General features: G+C 40.6%; 1 protein-coding gene and 1 long non-coding RNA gene across 2 annotated transcripts in view; one reads left to right on the top strand and one right to left on the bottom strand.

Moving 5' to 3' along the window:
- Window positions 1–21,488, top strand: part of LOC111812272 — a 175,402-nt gene extending 153,914 nt beyond the window's left edge. The window contains exon 3 of the long non-coding RNA XR_002817822.1: window positions 21,117–21,488. This is a non-coding gene — a long non-coding RNA (uncharacterized LOC111812272). The remainder of the gene's footprint in view (window positions 1–21,116) is intronic.
- On the bottom strand, window positions 3,511–5,459 carry LOC101560260 (beta-catenin-like protein 1). The gene is given in 3 exon segments (XM_012516687.2): window positions 3,511–4,716; window positions 4,830–5,241; window positions 5,244–5,459. Coding segments are annotated over 3 exon segments (1,692 nt in total). The 5' UTR covers window positions 5,409–5,459; the 3' UTR covers window positions 3,511–3,601.
- Window positions 21,489–21,829: the final 341 nt, after the last annotated feature.

Below are 21,829 nucleotides of genomic sequence, written 5' to 3'. Positions count from 1 at the left end.
GAAGCCCGGTCTGACTGAAGAGCTGCCTCAACACTCCACGTGTGCAGGAAGTAACTTACCTCTGACAGCACTGTCCCTGAGCTGGGTCACTACTTGCATGTTCCTTTCCTGCTGCCAGCACCTCATCACACTAGCTCCCTTTTGTCCCTTAGGTTCCCTTCCAAGGCCCCAGGAGATGCCTCAAACTGGATAGTGCCACACTCCATATGCTGTGCTCTTTCCTGTGTATTCATGCACATGACAAAGCTTAATGTGTAAATTTGCACAGCAAGAGATGAACAAAATCAACACTGAAACAATTATAACAATGCATTGTAATAAAAATTGCAAAGTTACCAATTTTTTTTTTTACTTCTAGAATATCTTATTGAGTATTTTTAGACCACAACTGACCTCAGATAATTGAAACTTTGGAAAGAGAAGTGGTGAAAAAGGGGGACAACTGTGTTTCAACATCTTAAAGTCAGATCTTTCCTTTCTCCCTCCCAGATCCTTCTCCGTGGCTCAGTAATTAGCCTGAGGCATTACAGTCTCCTTCACTCCCCCGCCCCTTGTCTTTCTTCCAAAGGAGTCCCCCTTTGTTGGGCAGCAGTTTATGTTCCCCTCTGTGTTGGTGGGTGGTGCTGCCAGACGCCCCATGTGGGAGTGAGAGTGGGCTGGAAGCTGGGCCCTGGGTGTCAGGAGACCCTGTTTTAAAAATCTCGTTCTGGATTCCACCAGCTTTGGGATTATGGACCTGTTAAAGAATTTTCTTCAACTTGGATTTCCTCCATTAAAGTAAGGATAATGGTAGCACTGACCTTGTAGGAGTCCTGTGAGAGTGAATGGAGGGTGTAACGGGAAGGTCGTGAGTACAGAGAACAATGTGATGGCCAAGGTCGCTGCTGCTCCCACTGCTGCTTTGTAACGGGGAGCCACTCTGCTGGCAAGGCAGCACGTGCTCTCACTTTGCCATCCTGGCACCACTGAGCTTGACTCTCCTTAATGGGAAGAATCACCCAGAACAGTCTATTTTGGGGAGTCCTGTAGCACAAGTCCTGACAGAAGCAAAGAAAGCACACAGAGGTCTAGAAGGAGCCTCGCAGTGTCTGGTTTATTTGAAGAACTGTGTGTTGGTGGATTCACCTCTAATTTATATTTTACATGACTTATGTTTTAGCCGCACATTCTCTTTGCAGAATGTCCTAGGAGCACAGCATGGCTGCAGGAACAAAAAGGACTGATTGTTCTGCCCCAAGGCTGTGATTTCATGATTTGAAAATCATGCACAGGGCTTGTCTCCTCCAGAAAACTCATCTTGAGTCCGGGGCTGTGGAGCAGCACAGGTCCACACCATTCTTCAGACGTGAGTTGATTTTTGTACCCAGTGAGTTTTTTAAAGAGCATTTGCTATTCATCACCACCCGACCTCCCCACTTCCCCCAGGCTGCTCAGGTTTTTCCCTGGAAGCCCTTTTGCATCTTCCCTGCAGATGTGGCCTCCGCTGTCCCTTTGTATGATCATACAAAACTCCCCCAGCACCTATTAAGCTGTTATTCTTAATTTTTACCACTCTGATCAGTTCCATTAGACTGTAAGTACCACAGGGGGAAAAAAACAAAAAAAAAAAATGGTATCTGTATTTAATAAGATCTTCCAAGCAGTGAGCGGAACCTTATGTGCATGCTAAGTGCTCTGGTCTCTGCGAAATAAGTGGCTGTTACAGGCTTGTCTATTTTCTAATAATTCATATTACATAGATCACTTGGAATTTTACTAAACTATTAAAAGTAGGTATAAATTAGTGGTGAAATTGATGTATTAATCCATCCGAGTAGTTATAGAACATCAATTAAAATGAGTCCTAGCCATGCAGTTATGGGATTAGTAGATGAGATGAGAAATACATTACTGTGATTTCTTGGGAGATCAGAACCCATTAATTACACATTTTTATTTAGACAGAAGGCAGCATGCAAATGGAGAAGGTATCTTTTGAAAAAAAGCAAAAACAGGAATTGTTGTAAAGTGAGAGTGATCATTCTTTTGTGGAGAATCTCACAAAATGTATATCTTATCCTGAGAGTGAAGCATATTCTTAGTTCTAACAAACAATGGAGAAGCTTATTAAATGGAAAGCATTCAGGAAACATCAGATGAATTTGAGATTTTAACTTGTCTTTATATATTTTTCTTACTAAAACCCCCCTTAGTTCTATAATAGAGAAAGGTGAGAAAAGCATTCCTTTGGTTCTGGTGAGGACCCTTTCTGAACCACAAGGCTAACATGCATTATGAGCTGAAAGGCTGGAGGCAGGAGAGCTGGGGGTGCGATTGAACATGTCTGGTGTCCCCGGTGTGTCCCCTCACTATTGCTGGTGGCTACAAATGGCTCTGCAGCTCAGGGGGAGTGAATGCAACAGCATGGGAGTGAGAGCTTTGCGTGTGCTCTCTGTCAATTATTAGGTGCGACTGAATATTTTGAAAGAAGCCAGAACATAAAAAGTGGTGCTTGGCTGCTGCCTTGTAGGTGTGATTCCTTCCCCTTGTTTCCTTTTCAAATGCATCGGGTGCTCTGATTTTGCGCCTTGCCTACCCACCTTGTTATCTGAGCTAGACATCCGTCTTATAAAAAACGCTCAATAGGTACCAGGCGGATGACAATGGGCGCACAATGTTTTTACAAATCCATAGCAACCCTGCGTTTATATTCTTTTCCTGATTCTCTTACAGGGAAGCCTTACTTTATCTTTTTTTCTCCCCCAGGGCCATAGTAATCGAAGTTCATACCACGGAGGTGTAGGTTTCTGGTTGTAAGGAGGAGGAATGCCAGTGTCACTGCTCCAAGAGCGGCCACTTGAGACCTTGAATTATACTGTACTTTTAGAATGAAAGGTACGATGGCATCCATAGCCTTTGTAATTTCACAGAAGTCTAGTCACACGTGCTATTTGGAAAGATATTCTATAGAACTTGCTCTTCACATTGTTTCAGTAGAAAACCGTAGTACCTGGAGTGACGTTTGGTGATCCTTAATCTTTACTGGAGGCCAAGGGCACTTAACTAAGAATTACAGAAACCCCGGGGGCTTTGGGGAAGCACTCATAAAAGTGAAAAAATAAGGATTTTATGGCAAAATTTAATTATCTAGAGCCAATTCAAACGAGGACCAGTGAAGAGTTTGACTGTTCATCCCTATTCTCTGTCTCTTATTAGCAACTGGGCTAAGGGTTTTGGCAATCCTGGTAGGAGTACTGAGGAAGCATTTCAGCAGGCCTGCTGTACTTCCTACTATATTTCCAGGGATTTGTATGTCCTGGAGTTTCATTAGAATCAGTGTATTGATTTGTTCCATCTCTACCACATGCACAGGTGAAAGGGTGCACATGGGTTAGGGTAATATTTTTATAGAGCTGTTTTTTTGTGATATCAATATTTAATACTAAAAGGATAATCTGCCTGTATTATTTGTTCAGTTCATACAGGGACACTAGTTTAATTTAATTAATTAATTTATTTATTTATTACCAAAACTAGCTTTAATTTATCTGAAGCCATACAGAGCTACATAAAAAGTTTGAGAGAGGGATGCTGGTAGAGCCCAATGCAGGATCGAAGGCCCTTAGAAGTTCTCCAGCAGGCTCAGGATGCGCTTCTGCTCCGTCTCGCAGAACTCGGGACTCCGGCCATCCCCAATATTCTCTGCATACTCCTTGATGATATGCCTGACGATTTTGATGGAGCTTCCGCGCATGTTTAGGATCCGGTGAACTCTCTGGCGAATCTGGGGGACGTTGGCATTGCAGATCTCTGCCATGATGTAGCAGATGTGCTGGAGAACAAAGAGCCCTGCATCTAGGCGCCGGAGGTAGAACTCATCCTCCAAGTCGTTGTCTATGATCTCGCCACGCCAGACTATGTCATGTTTTTCCCCTTCGATCTTCTTGTCGGCCACCTGCATTGCACCCAGATATTTAAAATGCAGCTCCATGAGTCTGTCAACCTTCTCACTGTCATTTTCAGTGAACTTATTCAGAAGCCGGGTTCGCTGCTGCCCTCTCAGGTTGCGCAGGAGGGAAGCCAGGATCGAACAGACATGCTCTTCGTGTACCTTCTCAGTAGTTCCCACTTTCTTGATCTTCCTAGGAGATATCACAAAGAGAGGAAAGATGGTTCGTAAGCCAAGAATGTCAACAAACTTATGGCAGTTGTCTGTACCCTCTAGTCCAATCATGGCATGGTCCAACACCTTCAGGGCACTGCTCCGGGAAATCTTCTTTTCCCTGAGCATGAGATTCATCAGTTGAAGGCCCTCGCCCTTTAGGAAGCTCTCACGATTGGAACTGAGCATCAGGCATGAACAGAGTGAATCAAACAGATTTTCTATCATCTCCTGTTCCTCAGCTGTACCAGGGTTGTGCCTTTTAAACACGGATAACTGCTGAAGAAGCACATCGATTCCATCCAGCTCTCCAAGCAATTCCCTGTTTTCATCGTTGTCCTGGAGCAGGATGGCCAGCACTTCACTGCAATACAGTTTGTTGGCATCAAAAGGCATCTTTGCCTTCAGCCTCTTCAGCAGCCACTGCAGGAGTCCCTGCTGGGCAGCCTCCGTACACATCTCAGGCCGAAACTCAGCCATGTTTTGTACAATAGCCAGAGTGTTGTGGACACCATCCGCCTCCTCTCGCACAGACCCATCCAGGCGCTCCAGATTCCGCGCATGTTTAGGATCTGGTGAACTCTCTGGCAAATCTGGGGGACGTTGGCATTGCAGATCTCTGCCATGATGTAGCAGATGTGCTGGAGAACAAAGAGCCCTGCATCTAGGCGCCGGAGGTAGAACTCATCCTGTCCGTCCACCAGAGCATCAATGAGAACTTCTGCTCCCTCTTCACTCTCATGGAGGGTGTCTATATCCGTTAACTCCTGAAGTAAATCAACCACAGCTATGGACACATCTGTATTATCGTGTCCCAGCAGCCCGAGAAGTGACTGCACAGCATTCAGCTCCACCAGAAGGTGGTACAGGTCTGGCATGGTGGCCACCACGTGCATCTCCTGAATGATGTCATTTAGGTCCAGCTCAGATTCCATGAACTTTTCTGGATTGTCTGGAAACTTGATTCTCAACTCTTGATTTTTATATGACCTCTTTTCAAATGTGAGGATCATTTTCTTCACTGAGCTTTCATCCAGCGGTTCCTCCTCTTCCTCTTCCTCTTCGCCTTCTCTGAAAATAATCTGGAGCAGCCTTTTTTTTTGTCATCATCTGCTTCTTCAGCCACAGCCACTTCTTCTTCCTGATAGCGACCCCGTTCTCGAGGACCAGCTTGCTTCCAACGTGTTTTCTGCTCCTCTCCCTCCTCCTCTCAGGGACGCTTTGTTCCCCTGTTTGGCTGGTAGCTCAGAAGTTCGCCCACGTCCATGCTCCTGGCCCAGTCAATCCCGGGAACCCTTGTTCCCCTAACTCACAGCCGAACCACCTAATTTACTTTAAATCTATCCACCAGACTATAAGATACAGGAGGCCAAGTATGCTATGTGAACTTACCACTATGGAGTACCCAGTCCAGGGAAAACACTGTCTTCACTTCTACTGAGTCACTTGAAAGCAAAGGAACGGTGTTGATACTTTGAACCCATTTTTTTTATATTTTAAAGAGAAAAAAATCCAATAAAAAGTTATACAAAGTTTTAAATCAAGATAATAGGAAGTGAACAATGATTAATATATTGCATATTGTTACTTCAAAGTAGTTGCTCAGATTACAAGATAGAGGCATACAAGATTGACCAAGCAAAATTTTTATTTTGAATGATTAACTTTCAGTTTCAAATGTATAAAAGGGTATTTTTATCAATGCAATAATGTTACAAGGCATCAATTTCCCATTTTCATTTCGGCAAAATAAAATTTATTGAAGAAAATTGCAATTCTCACCATGTTATTGCTCTGTAGGATGTTTACTGGTAAATTATGCTTGCTCTTAGAGAAAAACTATTACAGTAGTGATTGCCTAAGATTTAGTGTTTTTATTCTGCACAAGAAACATTTAGCATTATTTGATCTATCCTCAAAGTATCCATAAACAGAGCAGGTAGTAACATTCTTTTTCCCTAAGTGGGGGACTAATTTGGCTGATTATTATATAATCATTTGTCTAGCAGGCATTAGAATGAGCACCTTAGAACTGGAAGGGACCTTTGAAATAAGCAAATCCTCCCACTGGCAGTCATTTTGCAGATAAAGAGATTGGATCGTGGAGAGGTTAAGAGATCTGATCAAGTTTATCCCACTGTGTACTGCCAAGGCTAGAGCCAGATCTCATTATTTTCTTTATTGCAATGTTGACGATGCTCTTTACTTCTTCTCTACCCCAGACCTCATTTCTGTAGTCCAGAGCCTGCCTACAAATCCTCTGGGCCTGCACATCATGTGACAGCATGGACTCCTAAGAGCTCACATGTGGAGACTATGGGGAAAGCCTGATGTGATTTTTCCTGTTAGAAATACATATGCAGTAGGATCCAGTGTGGTGAAGGTCAGCCCATCAGAGCCGAAATTTCACAGTACCACAGAACGAGCAATACATATTCCTAGCTTTTCTGCTAAGTGGGTATCTGAGCCCAAGTGAGCCATTCATTGTTCCAGGTACAGTTTTGTACAGTGAGAGGATGGTACTTTGATATTGCTTGAGGTCACCTCTACTCTGTCCCTCGGAGATCTACCAGTGTGCAGAAAAAGTGAACCTATATTTTTGAGGCTGTGAATGAAATATCTCTTTACGCAGCCATGGTCTGTGTACTCTATCATGTATTAAAGGAAGTCTGTTTGCAAGCAGACTGAAGGACGTGACAGCAGAAGTTGTATCACAGAGGGCTGTTGTTCTGGCGATATTTCCCTTATTAAAGAAAAAGGAAAAAAGTGTCTTGCATCTCAGATTACACCAGACTTACACTCCTATTTAAGCTTTAGAACATAATAGTGGATATGACCATCTTGAATCTTTTATAGTTGGGTAATATTGGACTTAAAGAAGAAAATACGTAGCAAAGTTACAAAGTAGGAGGAAATAAAGGAATACTGCACGGTGTGCTATCTGGAATAGGGTAGCATCACTCCAATGTGACTGCTGACCATTAAATATCTGAAACATAGCTATGCACATTGAGATGTACCCTAAGGATATAATATACTCTAGATTTTGAAAACTTAACATGATAAAAGAAATGTGAATTATATTTCATTCATTTTCATACTGATTAGAATACTGAATTATAATGTCTTGCATGTGTCGAATTAAAAATGTTATTAGAATTAATTTTCTGTTTTATTTTACTTTTGAAACTGTGGCTTTTAGATAATATAAAATTATATATGTGGCTCGGGTTCCATTTCCATTGGTCAGCGCTTGCCTAATCTTCAAGCTGAGTATAACTCCATGTTCAGGAGCCTCGCGAATGCCGTGGGAGGTGGGGTGCACAGAGAATGCTGGTGAGTGTGCTGCGGAGCACAGGTGATGGTGAATTCCTGGGAGAGGGGGGCTGGGCGAAGGGCTTGCTCTGGACGCTGCGAGCTGTGTACCAACATTCACATTTTAATGTCATGAGCTCACTCGGAATGCTCCCAAATTACTCGGAGATGGTGAAGCCAGCTGGCAAGTCACATTTAAATCAAATGATTTGAAATCAACTTCCAAGAGTTCCCTAATCTCTGCAGTGATAGACATCGTGCCCTTGGAAAGACTTTTCCCTCATGACTGCCACTCACTGGCTTCAAGCAGGTTTTGTCTCAAGTTTTTACAATTTCAAAAGACACTATTAGCCCAGGATTCGTGATAAGAGGGTGCCTATAGAACTTGGAGCAGAACAAATACCTTATGGATCATAAAGGGGCTGTTACAACTTCCCCAGCAATAATGAAGCATTTGAGTGCTAGCAACTGCAAGCTTGTGAGGTGACCATTGTCATCGTAAGCAAGCTGCAGGACCCTTTGCAAAGAGTGTGGAATTTAAGTTTGAAAAAACAATGACTAAAACACTATTATGCTAATGTTATTTAGTGCACATCAGTACTGCTTTAAGCTGAGAAAGTACACCCGATTATGGCACATTGTGTACTTTGACTTACCCAGTACTTGTCTTGAATGTTTTCTGTACATGATCAAAAGCAGGGTAAGAGCTGAAATTGACAGGTTTTAGGGATGAGGAAACAGAGACTCAGACATGGTGAGTGATTTGTTGGTGCCAGATGCAGGCCCACACATCTCCATTTCTCAGTCAAATACCGTTTTTTTTTTTTCATAGCAAGCAGCTTCCTTAAGGCTACTGCTATTTTTAAAAATTGCATCACTAAACCGCAGTATCTTTTAGGTTCCTCAATCATCTCAAGCACTTGTTTCTTAAGACACAGAATAAAATACAGCCAGAACACCCAACCTTCCAGGAAAGTTATTTGCCTGTGAATAAACAAGTACGGAAATACCTGAGAAAGTGGAAGCAAGAACATAGTCTCTGGAAACACTAAGGGGGCATCTAGTTTGCTGATCTGTCAGAAGGAATCATTTTAGTGACTCAGGTGAGGGCTCCTGAAACCGCAAAGACCATCAGAGGAAAAGGAAAGGAGAATTTACTTACTTACTTGACGAAGTAGAGTTCTATGGACTGACACCCTTGCCAGAAAGCACAAACATGTATGGATATGATACAAAAAGAGGCCACTTGGTGGCCCTTGAGAGGTGGCATGGTTACACAGAGTTTCATGGTGGTGCAGAGGAAGGGGAGTCAGATGGAGTTATTGTGCGCGGTTCGGACTTTTGCTCTCTAGACACGGCTCGCAGTGGAGGGAGATGCTGGTGAGGAAGTCTGCTGTCCTAGACAGGAAGCCAGAAAAAGAGATCCGGGGAAGTCTCAGGCACCACAGAAAAGAGGAAATCCCAGAAAAGGCGGCGCTGCACAGGGGCGTGAGCCCACGTTCTACCTCCCGGCACAGCTGGCTCATCCAGGGTTCACGCACACGTGGAACAGGTTCAGCGCGTCTCCGCTAATGGTCTCATGTCTGAATGGGGCCCAGAGCTGTTATCTGAAAGGAACAATGTTCAGTTCTGAAAGGGTGTAAGATAATTGCTAAAATAAAAGGAGCCAGACTGGGGATCCAGCTCAGCGGCTCAGCCCCTGCCTGCCTGCTGCGAGGTCATGAGTTTGATTCCCACTATCAAAATAAAACAAAACAAAAGGAACCTTTATAGGAGAAAAGCAACAAAATTTAGAGTCTCTACATTGTAATATTCATAATGTCCAAGATACAATCCAAATTCAGCTTACATACAAATAATCAAGACAATAACATGCGTTTTTATAAAAAAGAATATTAACTGATATCAGCGCCAACAAGGCCCAAATGTTGGAAGGAAGACACAATATTTAAAAGAAAAACTATTGTGTAGTAAATATAATATGATTACAGTAAATAGCAAAATAGAAATCTCTTCAGAAAATAAGAAAGGTGAAGAAAGAATGAAAAATCTAGAGTTAAAAATTTCAGTGACAAAAAAATACAGCTGATGGATGACTAGCCTGGTACAGTCAGCAAAAGAAAAAGTAAGTGATCATTCACATAGATCAATAGCAACTATTCAATGGAAAAATTAGAGAACAAAACAAATTGAAATAAAAATGAAGGGCCAGCCAAATAGCTCATTAAAGTGTCTGCAAGCAGGCACAGGGGGAGGGGGTTTGATCCCCAGACCTGCCACACTGGCCCCGCCCCTGGAGCACGCTGAGACAGCAATTGAGACTGGGCATGGTGGTGCCCGCCTGTAATCCCAGCTCTTGGGAGGCTGTAAATAGGCAGATCATTATGAGTCTGGTCTAGTAGTGAGACCTTGAACATCCTGCAGACCCTTCCCTAAAAAAAAATTTAAAAAAGAAAGAAAAGAAAAAAATGAACAGAGCTTCAGAGCACTGTTAAATTATATTAAATGGTTGAATTTATAGATAATGGAACTTTCTGAAATAAAAGAAAAACAGGACAGGAAAAAACTATTTGAAGAAATATTAGCCAATATTTCCCCAATATGGTGAAAGACATGAGTTTATAGATTCAATGTGCCAACGATGCCAACCACAGTATATACAACGAATGTCACACCAATGCATAGCATAGATGGTTAAAAGTCAAATGGAGCTGAGAAAATCATATACAACACCACAGTGATGTTCATCAGCACCTGATTTTGCCTGAAGAGGCTTTAGAGACTGAATGTACAATACTTTTGTAGTGGTAAAGAAAAAAATCTATCAACTACGAATTCTACACCCAACAACAATATTCTTAAAGAAACAGAGCAAAAAATTAGACACTTTTTAAGCAATGCACCCAAAAATGATTAGCAATCTTCATTAGTTGAGGGGGAATTCATACCAAACAGAAATGTTCTTTCTCAAGAACTAATGAAAAGCATAAAAAATTACAAGTATCTGGGTGAGTGAGGATTTTTTTTTTTTTTTTTTTTTATTTAGAGGTGCTATAACAAGGTACTATCAATTCAATGGATTATAGACAATAGAAATTTGCTGGTCATGGTTCTGGAAGCTGAAGTCTGTGATTTGCCTGTGGGTGTGGCTGGACCCTGGGGAAAGCCCTGTCCCATGTCGTACACAGTTTACTTCTGCGGCCATCAATTCTGTTTCCATTGGCATGCACCTGTAATCCCAACTCTTGGGAGGCATTAAACAGGTAGATCACTACGTGTCTGATCTAGTAGTGAGACCCTGAACATCCTATAGTCCCTTCCCTAAAATACAAATTAAAAAAAATCCCACTTCCATGAGCCTCCACTCCTATTACCTAATTAGCTTCATAGAACTCCAGACACCACCAGATGGGGTTCAGGGTTTTCACATTCAGTTCATGGCATTTCCTTTACTCTTTTTCTTTTTCACTTATTTATAATGCACAAGGCTACTTAACGAAAAAGTATAGTATTGTGCTATAGTATTTATAACCCAAGTATAATCTACAGCTACAGAAAAGGGAAAGGGACAGGATGGCGATGTGAACTCATAGAGCTGTGAGGCTTCTAAGAGCTAGAAGAAAGAATAGGGAAGCAAAAGCAGCATGGCTGGACAGCTGAGCAGTCGCACCGTGAGCGGGTTCCCCGCTTGTGTAGACAGCACATAATACTCAGCCTCGGGAATTCAGGAATAGAAAATGGACTGAGACTGAGTCCATTTTTACATATCAAAATCAACAACAAAAATCAAAAGTGTAAGAAGTGTGACAGTGTGACACCAAATAGATCATAAAAAGGACTGTTGTTTACACTCTGTGTCATAACCAGAAGGAAAGCCGTGTCTTTTCTTGGCTGGGTGTGTGTGTCAAGTGACTCAAGTTTCCAAGTCAGCGACTGTGCACAGCATGTTTTGAATATTGGTCGGGGGCTTACAAGTACATTGTAGTGAGTAGGTGAGCTCACAAATGCAGAATCTGTATAAAGGGGGTCAGGCATGCACAGGCATGCAAATGTTTATTAAATTGTAATGTGCAATGTATTTTTCAGGAGAAAGGTTTTTGTGTCTTAGGTCCAGTACTAAGGACTTACCTGGTAAACACTTTTAAGATAGATTCAGGAAGCAGAGTGGGGGTGTCAGAGCAAGAGATTGGCTGGCCTGTAATCCCAGCACTTGGGAGGCTGTAAACAGGAGAATCACCACAAGTCTGATCTAGTAGTGAGACCCTGAAACCCTGTAAACCCTTCTCTAAAATACAGGGAAAAAAAGTATCATAACTTTGGTGCCAGGGAGATAGCTCAGTAGAATAAGCACTTACCATGCTGCTGTGCCAGCCACCAAAACCAGCATGCTGGTACATGCCTGTAATCCCTTCTCTGGAGAGGATCACTATGAGTCTAAGCTGCATTAGACCCTGTACCAAATAAATAAATCAATAAATAAATAATTAAAAAAGAAAGTAAGAAAAACCGCCTAAGCCATTAGGATTCATTGTAACACTGATAATCCATTTATTATATTGTATATAAACATAAAAATATACACACTATGACACAGATACATTGATAGCACTATCACATATTATGTAATACACTAAACATAACAATAATACACACTATAATATGGAATATTGTGTTTATAATATATACCTCAAAAATGTGGAATGCCAGTTTTTTAGAGCACTAGACTGTAAGTAATATATAATAAAATTCCTAAGAAAATGTAACCTTTGTTTGAGAATACACAGAGACTCTTGTCATTGGTCATAATCATAAATATCAATTTTAGCCATATTGATAAAGCTTAAAATTGCTAGAAAGTGGATCTTCTAGTTGATAGAATACCAAATAAGTGGCATTTACTGCAATTTTCTCTACAGACCAAAGTTAGTATTGTCAAAACACTGCAGGCAGCATTATAGATTTTAAAACTTCAGTATCGTTTTATCTCACATAGTATTAAATATAATTCAAATGCCGAAGAATACTCTTTGCTTGTTTTGTATCTTCTTTTTGATGAGCAATGAATAGGACCACTTGAGAAATGATTGTATTGATTATTGTTGCTCAGATTTTCTTTCGGCCCACAAAACTGGCAAGAAGAGGCAAGCCGGTGTGAGCCCAAAGAGATGTGTGATTTTACTTCACGAACATTTTCTCTGTAGCATAGTAGAACAGTGTATGTGTTGGTTTACCTCCCCGATGAATTACACCGCTTGTTTGCATTCATATTAATAAACACTAATCCTAACTCGCACTTGCCAGCGAATAATAGGAATTACATTTTTTACCAATTTGGCCCCACAAGGACTTCATGTTTTCTGCATCCCGGTTGTGGCACAGTCTGATAGCTTTCAAAGAACAAGCCAAATTGTCACACACTGTCGTTTTGTATTGTCGTATTCGATCTGGAGCTGAAAAGTGTGGCCTCAGGTTTCTGGCCTGTCTTTTATGTCTCAGAAGCACGGAAACGTTAAACAATCTGGGGAAATTGAAAGCGGCAAATGCGCAATAAAATGTCCTCTGTAGTTCAGTACTACATAACAAAAGAGACCAATAAAGTGTGCGCCCCTCCGTCACTGCATATGAGTTAGCTCCGCGAGCACCAGCCACGACACCATAAACAACAATCAGATAGACATAACTTTTCAAAAATAAGCTTGCAGAGGTAGATTTAAAATCTTTATTTTTCTCCATATTTCACCTAGTGGCCCTTGCTTTTGTGAAATATTCTGGTGGCGAAAAAGTGAGACTAACATTCTCCCTGTTTTCCATTTTCTCCCCCATTTTAGAACCTTTTAAGAACCCTGAACTTGTAGAACATTTAATTAAGGAAGGACGTCAGTGCTAGAACATAAACCTAATATCTCTCTGTGATGATTATGCTTCGTTTATGGTTTTATAACAACTTTGTGTTCAGCCTGTTGGTATTTTCATTGTATCTTAAAATTTTCCCAGAAGTTTAAAGAATGATCTTTTTTTTTCAAGGATGGCTGGGCTTGAACCCAGGGCCTCATGCACATTAGGCAAGTGCTCTACCACTGAGCTACATCCCTACCTCCATTATTCTGTATTTTCTTAATTTTTTTTAATCTCTGAAGAGCTGTATTCAATTCAGTAGTACATCGCATTTATGGGTAGCACAGTTACAGCTTTAAAATGTCATATTTACTTAGATCAATTGAAAAGCCACTGTACCAAAAATAAGACATAATAGCAATTTCAGAAAAGAATTTCTGTCTTTTTTTCTGCCAGGAACATTATATACATTTTGCTTACATCAGGGAATGGGGGCAGTTCTGATAATGTGCATTTTCTTTTAGTAAGTGCTTTGTGCTTTTGAAATATAAGCAAGGTAAAGCAGTGAGTACTGCTAACTCTTCAGCAAAACTAGTTTTCACTGAGGTCACATTAATGGAGTTCTGTCTTCCAGCTGTAACTCTGAAGCTTGATCTCTAAGGTCTGATGTGAGCAGACCAAGCTGGGGTCTACAAGAAGGAGAAGTGGACCCATGGTGGGTGTGGATGGGATGCCAAACCCCAGGACGGAAGAGGCCCTGAAGGCCAGGCAGCCTGGTATGCCATACAGGCTGGGGAGCGTTCACATACGAGAACAGCAAGTAGGGGCATCTAGAGCTCGAGCCAGGTAAACAGTGTGTCTCCATGTAGAGTAGAATGACTTGTGGGCCCCTAGAAGGGGGATCTATGACCGAATTGCTAGCTAGCACCAGACTTGGGATTAATTTTCCAGGGCTCCTCTACCAAATTATGTCAAACAGCTATGTAATTCAATAGAAATTCATTTTTCCCCAGTTCTGGAGGCTACCATCAAGATAGCTGCTTGGTTTTTCATTCCTACAAATTCCTGTAGGAGGCTTTGAGGGAGCTTTTTTGTTCCTGCTGGCTAGCAAGTTCCAGTAAACCCTGGTGTTCCTTGGCCCCAGGATTCTGCCTTTCTTCAGGTGATGTCACCTCTGTCCAGGATGACCTCATCCCCAGATCCTTACCCTCACAAAGACCCTTCTTCCAACTGAGGTCACACCTGAAGCTATGGGTTGATGCCTGTTCTGATGGGGCCTCCATTCAGCCCACAGCAGAATGGGAGGAGGGGACTCATCAAGTGATGTGAGAGAGCAAGAGGACCAAGAATGGCACCTCTGCAGAGGGGTGCAGGGCAGCTGCAGTGACAAGGGGTATGCTTAGCACCTACACTCTGGCTCATGTCCACCTAATTCATTAAAAAGGAAGAGGACCTCTTAGGAAAATGTCCAAATTCCAGAATTTGTGTAGGGGAAGCATAATATTAACTATTTCATGGAAAACGTAAGGAAGATAAAGAGACAAGAAGGAGCTAACCCAGTGTGGTGTCATGTCCATAAAGCACAGCAAATATCTTGAAAAAGCTCATGCAGGCCAAACTGGGAATAATTTACTCATCAAAATAAATGATAGTGATCTACTACAATCTATTGACCATGTAAAACTGGAAGTCCATGCTGCTTCAAGCAAATCAGCAAGTGAACTGAGGACTGGAGGAAGAATGATATTTACATACTTTTAAACATCATCCCGATATAATGTTAACTATCCACAGAGGAGAACATGTGACACTTAGGGTTGGGAGGGGACATGACTGGGACCACCTTCCCGGTGTGGTCACAGTGGGCGCTGTTAAGATGGTTTGAATCAGAATTGGTGGGCTGATCAAGTGAAGGGAGATCCATCTGGGACACGCCTGTCACAGATGAAGCACCTGACCTAGTCACAAGGAAGCACCATAACTCAACTTGAGGCACGTTCTGTAGAATAATTAGTTTGTCAGATTGTCATTTGCTACAGTGTCAAAGTAAAAAAGGGTGTTTCAGACCAAAGTCAACAAGAGAAACATGACAACTAAGTGCAGTATGTAACTACAACAGATTCACTATTGACAACAGGGCGGGATCTGAAACTCGGCAGTGGTCACATTGCAGGGTAGCCATTGCCTGTAAAATGCATGGAGCCGGGGAAGCCTTCATCAGCTATAGCTGTGGCAGTGACGCTGATGACAATGACAACAATAGGATGACGTGGATGACTGAAGAACCCCGTGAAAAATACACTTGCCATCTTTGTGCACCATATGCTGGAGTTCTGGGGTCCAAGTGTCCTGGATTCACAGGCCAAAGCTACTTTCCCTAGGTCTAAAAAGATAAATTGAGAGGTAATTTTAAATTAGGCTCTTTTCAGCCCATAGAGAACTAAAACATATTTTTCCAGGGAACTTAAAATTTGGGACCTGGGCCTTGTGAAATTAAATTATTTTCATGAAAATGAAAAATTCCATATTCTTTCAAAAACTATGGATGAGGAATGGATATGAGAAAGAGGGGTTGGACTGTCCTGACATTGGTGGTTGGTAGCTGTTCACATCGCTATGGAGCTGGAAGGGTGGTAAGCACGCCAAGATCCTTCTATAATGCCAGATGGAACACTTGCCCCTTATTGTGTATTATTCAAGGGGAAAGCAAATCACAGTTTAGTATTTTTATTTTCTGTGGAGATTTGTGCTCATGTTTTCCGAAGTTCTTAGCTCCATGTGTTTCCTCCTTTGTACTTAGGGAAGCCTTGCAGACACGTGCCTGTGGATTCACCTTGGCCGATTCCTGTAGATTCTGTTATGTACCAGCAGTCTGCTGCTACAGCAGAGCCTCCTGCTGCTTGGCATGTTCATCCTCAGCGAAGAAGTGTGCAGAGACAGTGTTCCAAACTTGCTGAAAATCCATTGTCCTGAAACTATCTTTTTTTTTTCCTCTTTTTTATTTTTTAAAGAATACAAAATAGTGAGACCTCTGAAACTCTATTCATCAGGTCATCCCGTCATTTCATTCAGCACCAACTCAACATACAACAGACAGGAGTATATGTGGGAGAAAGAGATTCATCTCAAAAAAAAAAAAAAAGGTTCATCTATGTATGCAAGCAGAATGGTTTGGATCATGGTAGTGCACATTTCTGCTGGTCTATGGAAAGGAGCAGATATTACTTAAATTGTTTTGCCTCCTTTTTTCAACTATTTGTACTTTTTCTCTTCTTAATGTCTTATACATTTCTTTTTTTTCTTTCTTCTTCCAGTTTTACATGCATATATCCAGCCAAGTCAAGAGCCTGTTGGGAGACAACACTATGTATTACAACAAATACTGTGAAACTGGTATCACTTTGTTAAGTCTAATACTGTATCATTTGCAACTTTTGCTGTTTTTATTCTAATTTTTACTCTCTAAAAAATGAAAATTAATAAATAAAAGCCAAGAAAATAAAGAATACAAAATAGTGATAGAAAAAAATAGCATTAGAAACGATACAAAGTTTCACTCAGCAAAGTGTCTGCAGCTGTCACTCAGAGTAGATTTGTCCCTTTAACATGTCATTTTAGGCTTACTTCACTAGGTTTTCCAGGGCCTCTTATGTGGGCAACAGGGCATTGTTGATAAAACCTGATTGTGACCAAGTTGGTATACAGAGAGGAGGAAGCAGAATCAGTCAAGGAAGTTATGGCTGCAGCTATTCTGTAGCTAAAGAATAGGAAGGAAAGAAGAAAATGCTAGTTGGATGTGGTGGTACACACCTGTAATCCCAGCACTCTGGGAGGCTGAGGCGCAAGGATGGGGAGTTCAAGATCAGCCTGGGCAACTTAGTGACTTGGTGTCAAGTACAGAATCAAAAATGCAGTGGGGATATAGTTCAGTGTGAAGGCCCTGGATTCAGTCTCGAGTGGAAGGAGAAAATGTTTACATAGATGTGGTTGGACATACAGAAGCGAGAAATGAATAAAGAGAACACCAGGTGGAGAACTCCAGGCTGGAATTATGGTCCTATCAATGGTGGGAGGTCCATGGAGGAGTTTTACAATGAAGTGACCTCTTTTATATCTATAAAAGGACATTAATAACTTTTCTGGTTACCTCACAGCATTATAATAAGAAACAATTTTATAATAAGAATGTTTCATATTTCAATACACAAATGTAAGGTATGTTTATAGTGATTGGTATGTTTTAATGACTTTAATATGTTATTCTCTTTACAAGCACTATTAGAACAAATCCCTCTATTCATTGAATAAGAGAATGTAGCTATATATCCTAACCATTTTGAATACACTAATACAAAATGGTCATTCATTTGTATCCCCCCCTTTTTTTTTGTTTAGTTCCATCATTTAAATATTATAGGTGTGTGAACTCAGCAAAATATTCCAAAATAGCCCAGTAGTCCATAATAGTGTTGGGTCTTCTGGTGTTTGTAAATAAGATACCATGTCTGCATCTTGTACAACAAATAACCACTAAGAAGACAGTATGCAATGTGTTAATTATTGGAACTCTCCTACCAATTTGATTTGAAACTGTCTCATTGCTATTTATTTCTCAATAAAATTATGGGAAAAATAAAAAATGTAAAAAATATATATAAAATAAAAAACAAAACAAAGTTGTGGGTGGTCTTTGTACTTTGTTGGTAATTTCTTTTGATGTGCAAAACTCCTCAGTGGGAGGAGGTCCCAGTTGTTAGTTCTTTCAAGTATTACAGTTTGATTTTTGTTCATGAACTGTTTGCCTGCCCCTGTGTCTTCAGGGCTTCCTGCTACTTTCTCTTCCTGTTTGAATGGCAACGAAATACCCATCTCTGACAAAACTTAAAAAAAAAAGTAGGGATATAAATGAAGGACAATTTTGTAGTGAAAAAACATCTATCTATCTATCTATCTATCTATCTATCTATCTATATCTGTGTATACAAAATAGTTAGGATAGATATACAGCTACTTTCTCTTGGTTCAATGAGAAGAAAGATTTGTACTAATAGTGTTTAGACAAGATATCATGTTTGCATCTTATACTATGAATAACTACTAAGTAGACAACAATATTCAATGTATTAACTATTATAACTGTCGTACTAACCTGTCTTGAAACTGTCTCATTGCTATTTCTTTCTCAATAAAATTAATTTTTTTAAAAAAGTAAAAAAATTATGTTATTCTCTGTTTAAGCCTATGAAGATGTATATAACAAATTTTGAAGAATTTTCATTAAAGATTTTCAAGTTAAAACAGAAATATTGGTAAATAATTTAAGTGTGAATGATTTAAATGGCAAAAAAATCTAAGTGATAAATCACAGCTAAATGAAAATTCACTTAGTTGGCTGTTTAGAATTCAGTCATGAGCAACAGAGACCTGATTACAGGTGAGAAAACATGGAGCTAAAGAGTGTGCTTTAGCGTGCAGAAATAGGAAGATGTTGGGACTGGCAGACATGTCATCTGTGTTGTCTTTATTCTTAGGCAATCTTTTTGCACATGGCGGCAAAGAAGACAATCTACAAATTCAGTCCTACATTTATGGGCCACCTCATGGCAGTCTAAAGAAGTAAAATTGCTTTGAGTATAGGAGGAGAATTGTGTTTTCTTCCCCTGGTTTATGGTGAGTCAAACTCTGAACGGAGGTTTAGATTAGATTAATGTGCTGTGGTGCAGGGGCTGTCTGAGGTGACGGTGGGCTGAATGTGGACTACATCCTGCCTTTACAAATAAAGTTTTATAGGGACACAACCAGACATCTTCATTACGTAGAGATAACCTGTGGCTACTATGAGGCAGAATTTAGTAGCTATGACAGAGATGACAGCACTCCCAACAAGTGAAATATTTATTAACTTGCCCTTTATAGAGAGAGTGTGCTGAAGTCTGTCCTGGAGGAATGTGTGTTTTAGCCTGAGCAAACAACTTCTTAAATATATTTTCTCATCTATACAATGAAGGTCACTGACTACATAATCTTAGAGACTGCTCTTTGTATGCCTATGTTTATTCTGTGAGGATTGTTTGGTTCCATGCCTAACACTGCTGAATGTACACTTAGGGTCCTGTAACTTTCTACTCTCTTTTTCTAAAATCATGCTTCCTCAAATAGTAAAAAGTCTGTTCTGTATTAGAAGACTCTTAAATCATCTTCTCCAAGTAAGAAGAGCTGCATTCAAAATTACCATGAAGACATTCATGGTGTGGTTGCAGAGAGCATCTGCCTGGTGTACTGTGTCTATGGGAACATCTCAGCCTCGCAGGTAGCAAGGGATGAGTCTCACAAAACACATGTATGTGTCCCTTTGTACCCAAAGAGAATTAATTCCAACACCCCCGGTGGGTAACAGCATCAGAAGACATGCAAGTACTTTCTACAAACTGGTATAATATTTGTAAATAACTTACTCATCCCTGCCATATGTGTTCAATCTTCTCTAGGTTACTTAAAGTACTTAGTACAGTGTAAACACTAGGGAACAGTTGTGATACTGCATTGTTTATTGTATAATGTTAAGGAAGAAAACTCTGCACACATCCAGTGCATGGTTTTCTTCTGAATATGTTCTGTCCATGGTTGGGCTAGTCCTCAGGTGCAGTGCTCTTGGGTTTGAAGGGTGGACTGCGGTATCCAAGTGGGGTCAAAGCTCCTCCTTACCATGAGATAAGAAGAAGACAGGGGATGAAATGGTAGGGGAAAGGTGCAGTACAAAGGCACAGGATGTGACAACCAGAACAAGACCTCTGAGACCCACACAGTAAATCATTTTTTTTTTTAGTGGAAAAAATAGAAGCATGGTCAGTTTCCATTTTCTATGTTAACGTTTTTTTGAGCTACTTCTGTGTTTGATTTTCAAAACCTCGGGCAATAGGGTTTTTCTTTCCCCTAAAAAAAAAAGAACTCTAATAATTAAATTATTTCTAAGAATTTGAAATACATTAAGTAAGGACAAAACCCCAGAACCATTTTCCCCTTCTTCCTTCCCTGTTCCATTGGTGCTGGTTCTAGTATCTTAGTCCAGCTAAATTGTGTCTCGCTTCCTTCTGTCTTATTTGTTGATGAGGCCTGAATCTACCTTTTGTAGCAATAAGAATGGAGTCATGTGTCTGAGACCTTGTTGAATTCCTCATGATAAAGGAGAAGGATCGTGGCATTTTCCACAGTGCTCCCCTACAATAGCCCAGCAGGAGCTGACAGTTTATGCATTGTGTTTGTGTGCTTCTATGTTTATGTGGGTCAGTGCGTACCTTTAGTTTAGTTAGCATATTCCTCATTGCCAGCCTCTTGGGGAGGACTCTCTGTTGATGTTCAGATAGCAACATTTCTGTTGCAATGAAGAATTCTTGATCAAAGATAATCATAATTATTGTTCATTTTTTACATCAGACATAATTACTTAATTGTTGAAAGTTACAGTGTAGATCTAGACATTTTCTGTCATTTAAAGTATTCACCAATACATGAAAGCATAAATATCTAATAATCTTCAACAACCTGAGAACAAGAATAAATATTTTAAGAAGAAAAAGGTATGACATAACAAGTTATGACTTAATAAGGAAAGACAAGGAATGGTCTCTATAGACCAAGAGGAAAACGGGGCCTCAGATATATTTGTACTGAAGGAATGTTATGAATATAAAAAAGCAGCCCTACTGGAAGCCAAATGTTTTTCATGTTATTGTAAGGCTAACGTTTCTTGGTGAAAAGTATAAATTGCCATTACCTGTGTCTATTTAATATTTATTAACTTTATATTTAAATTGTATTGCTCTAGGGCTTGAACTTCAAGAAGCGCAGGATGACAGTGATGGAGTTAAGGAGGGCAAGTGTGGAAACGAGAAGTAAATGAGAAGTGTGAGGTGCCTACGGGGACAGATCTCGGTGCACTGAGAGAAGCAAGATTCTACCTTTAAAACTAATATTACTTTGGACCTCTTCAGAGATGGAGTTTCCATTTCTTCTCAAGTGTGGAAGGTTGCCCAACTCCAGCAGCTCTATGAGTTCAGCAGCCCTGAATTTCTGTAACCTCACTGATTGGAATTTGCATGGTGGTTCCATTACGTAGGTACAGTTGATTAAGTCACTGCCATTTCTTGTTAATGCCATTTCCAACCTCTTTTTCCTCTCTGAAGGTGAGGGGTGGGGCCAGGAATCTAACCCTCCAATCATAGGGTTGGGGTGGGGCTGGTTCCCTGGCAACTACTGGTCTTCATTCTGGGCTATCAAGGACTCACAAAGAGACAAGATATGTTATGTACTCTGGTCTGGGTAAAAGGAGTTTACACTTTAGGGGCAGAAACTGGGGACAAAGTCCAAATATGCATGTATTTTATCAAAACATCACAGGAAAATAGGGTCATGAAGTGCCTCCCATAAATCCCATTGATTGGTATGGTGAAGAAGAAAGGAGAAAGTTCTCTGTTTGATCAAGAGAGGGGATGAGCCAGAATTAGAGAACACCTGCCGTAGCAAAGAATGAATGGAGGA

This window comes from Octodon degus, unplaced genomic scaffold (genome assembly GCF_000260255.1).
Source record: "Octodon degus isolate 3935 unplaced genomic scaffold, OctDeg1.0 scaffold00119, whole genome shotgun sequence".
Classification (NCBI taxonomy): Eukaryota; Metazoa; Chordata; class Mammalia; order Rodentia; family Octodontidae; genus Octodon; species Octodon degus.
This window is presented reverse-complemented; position numbering and strand designations above follow the sequence as displayed.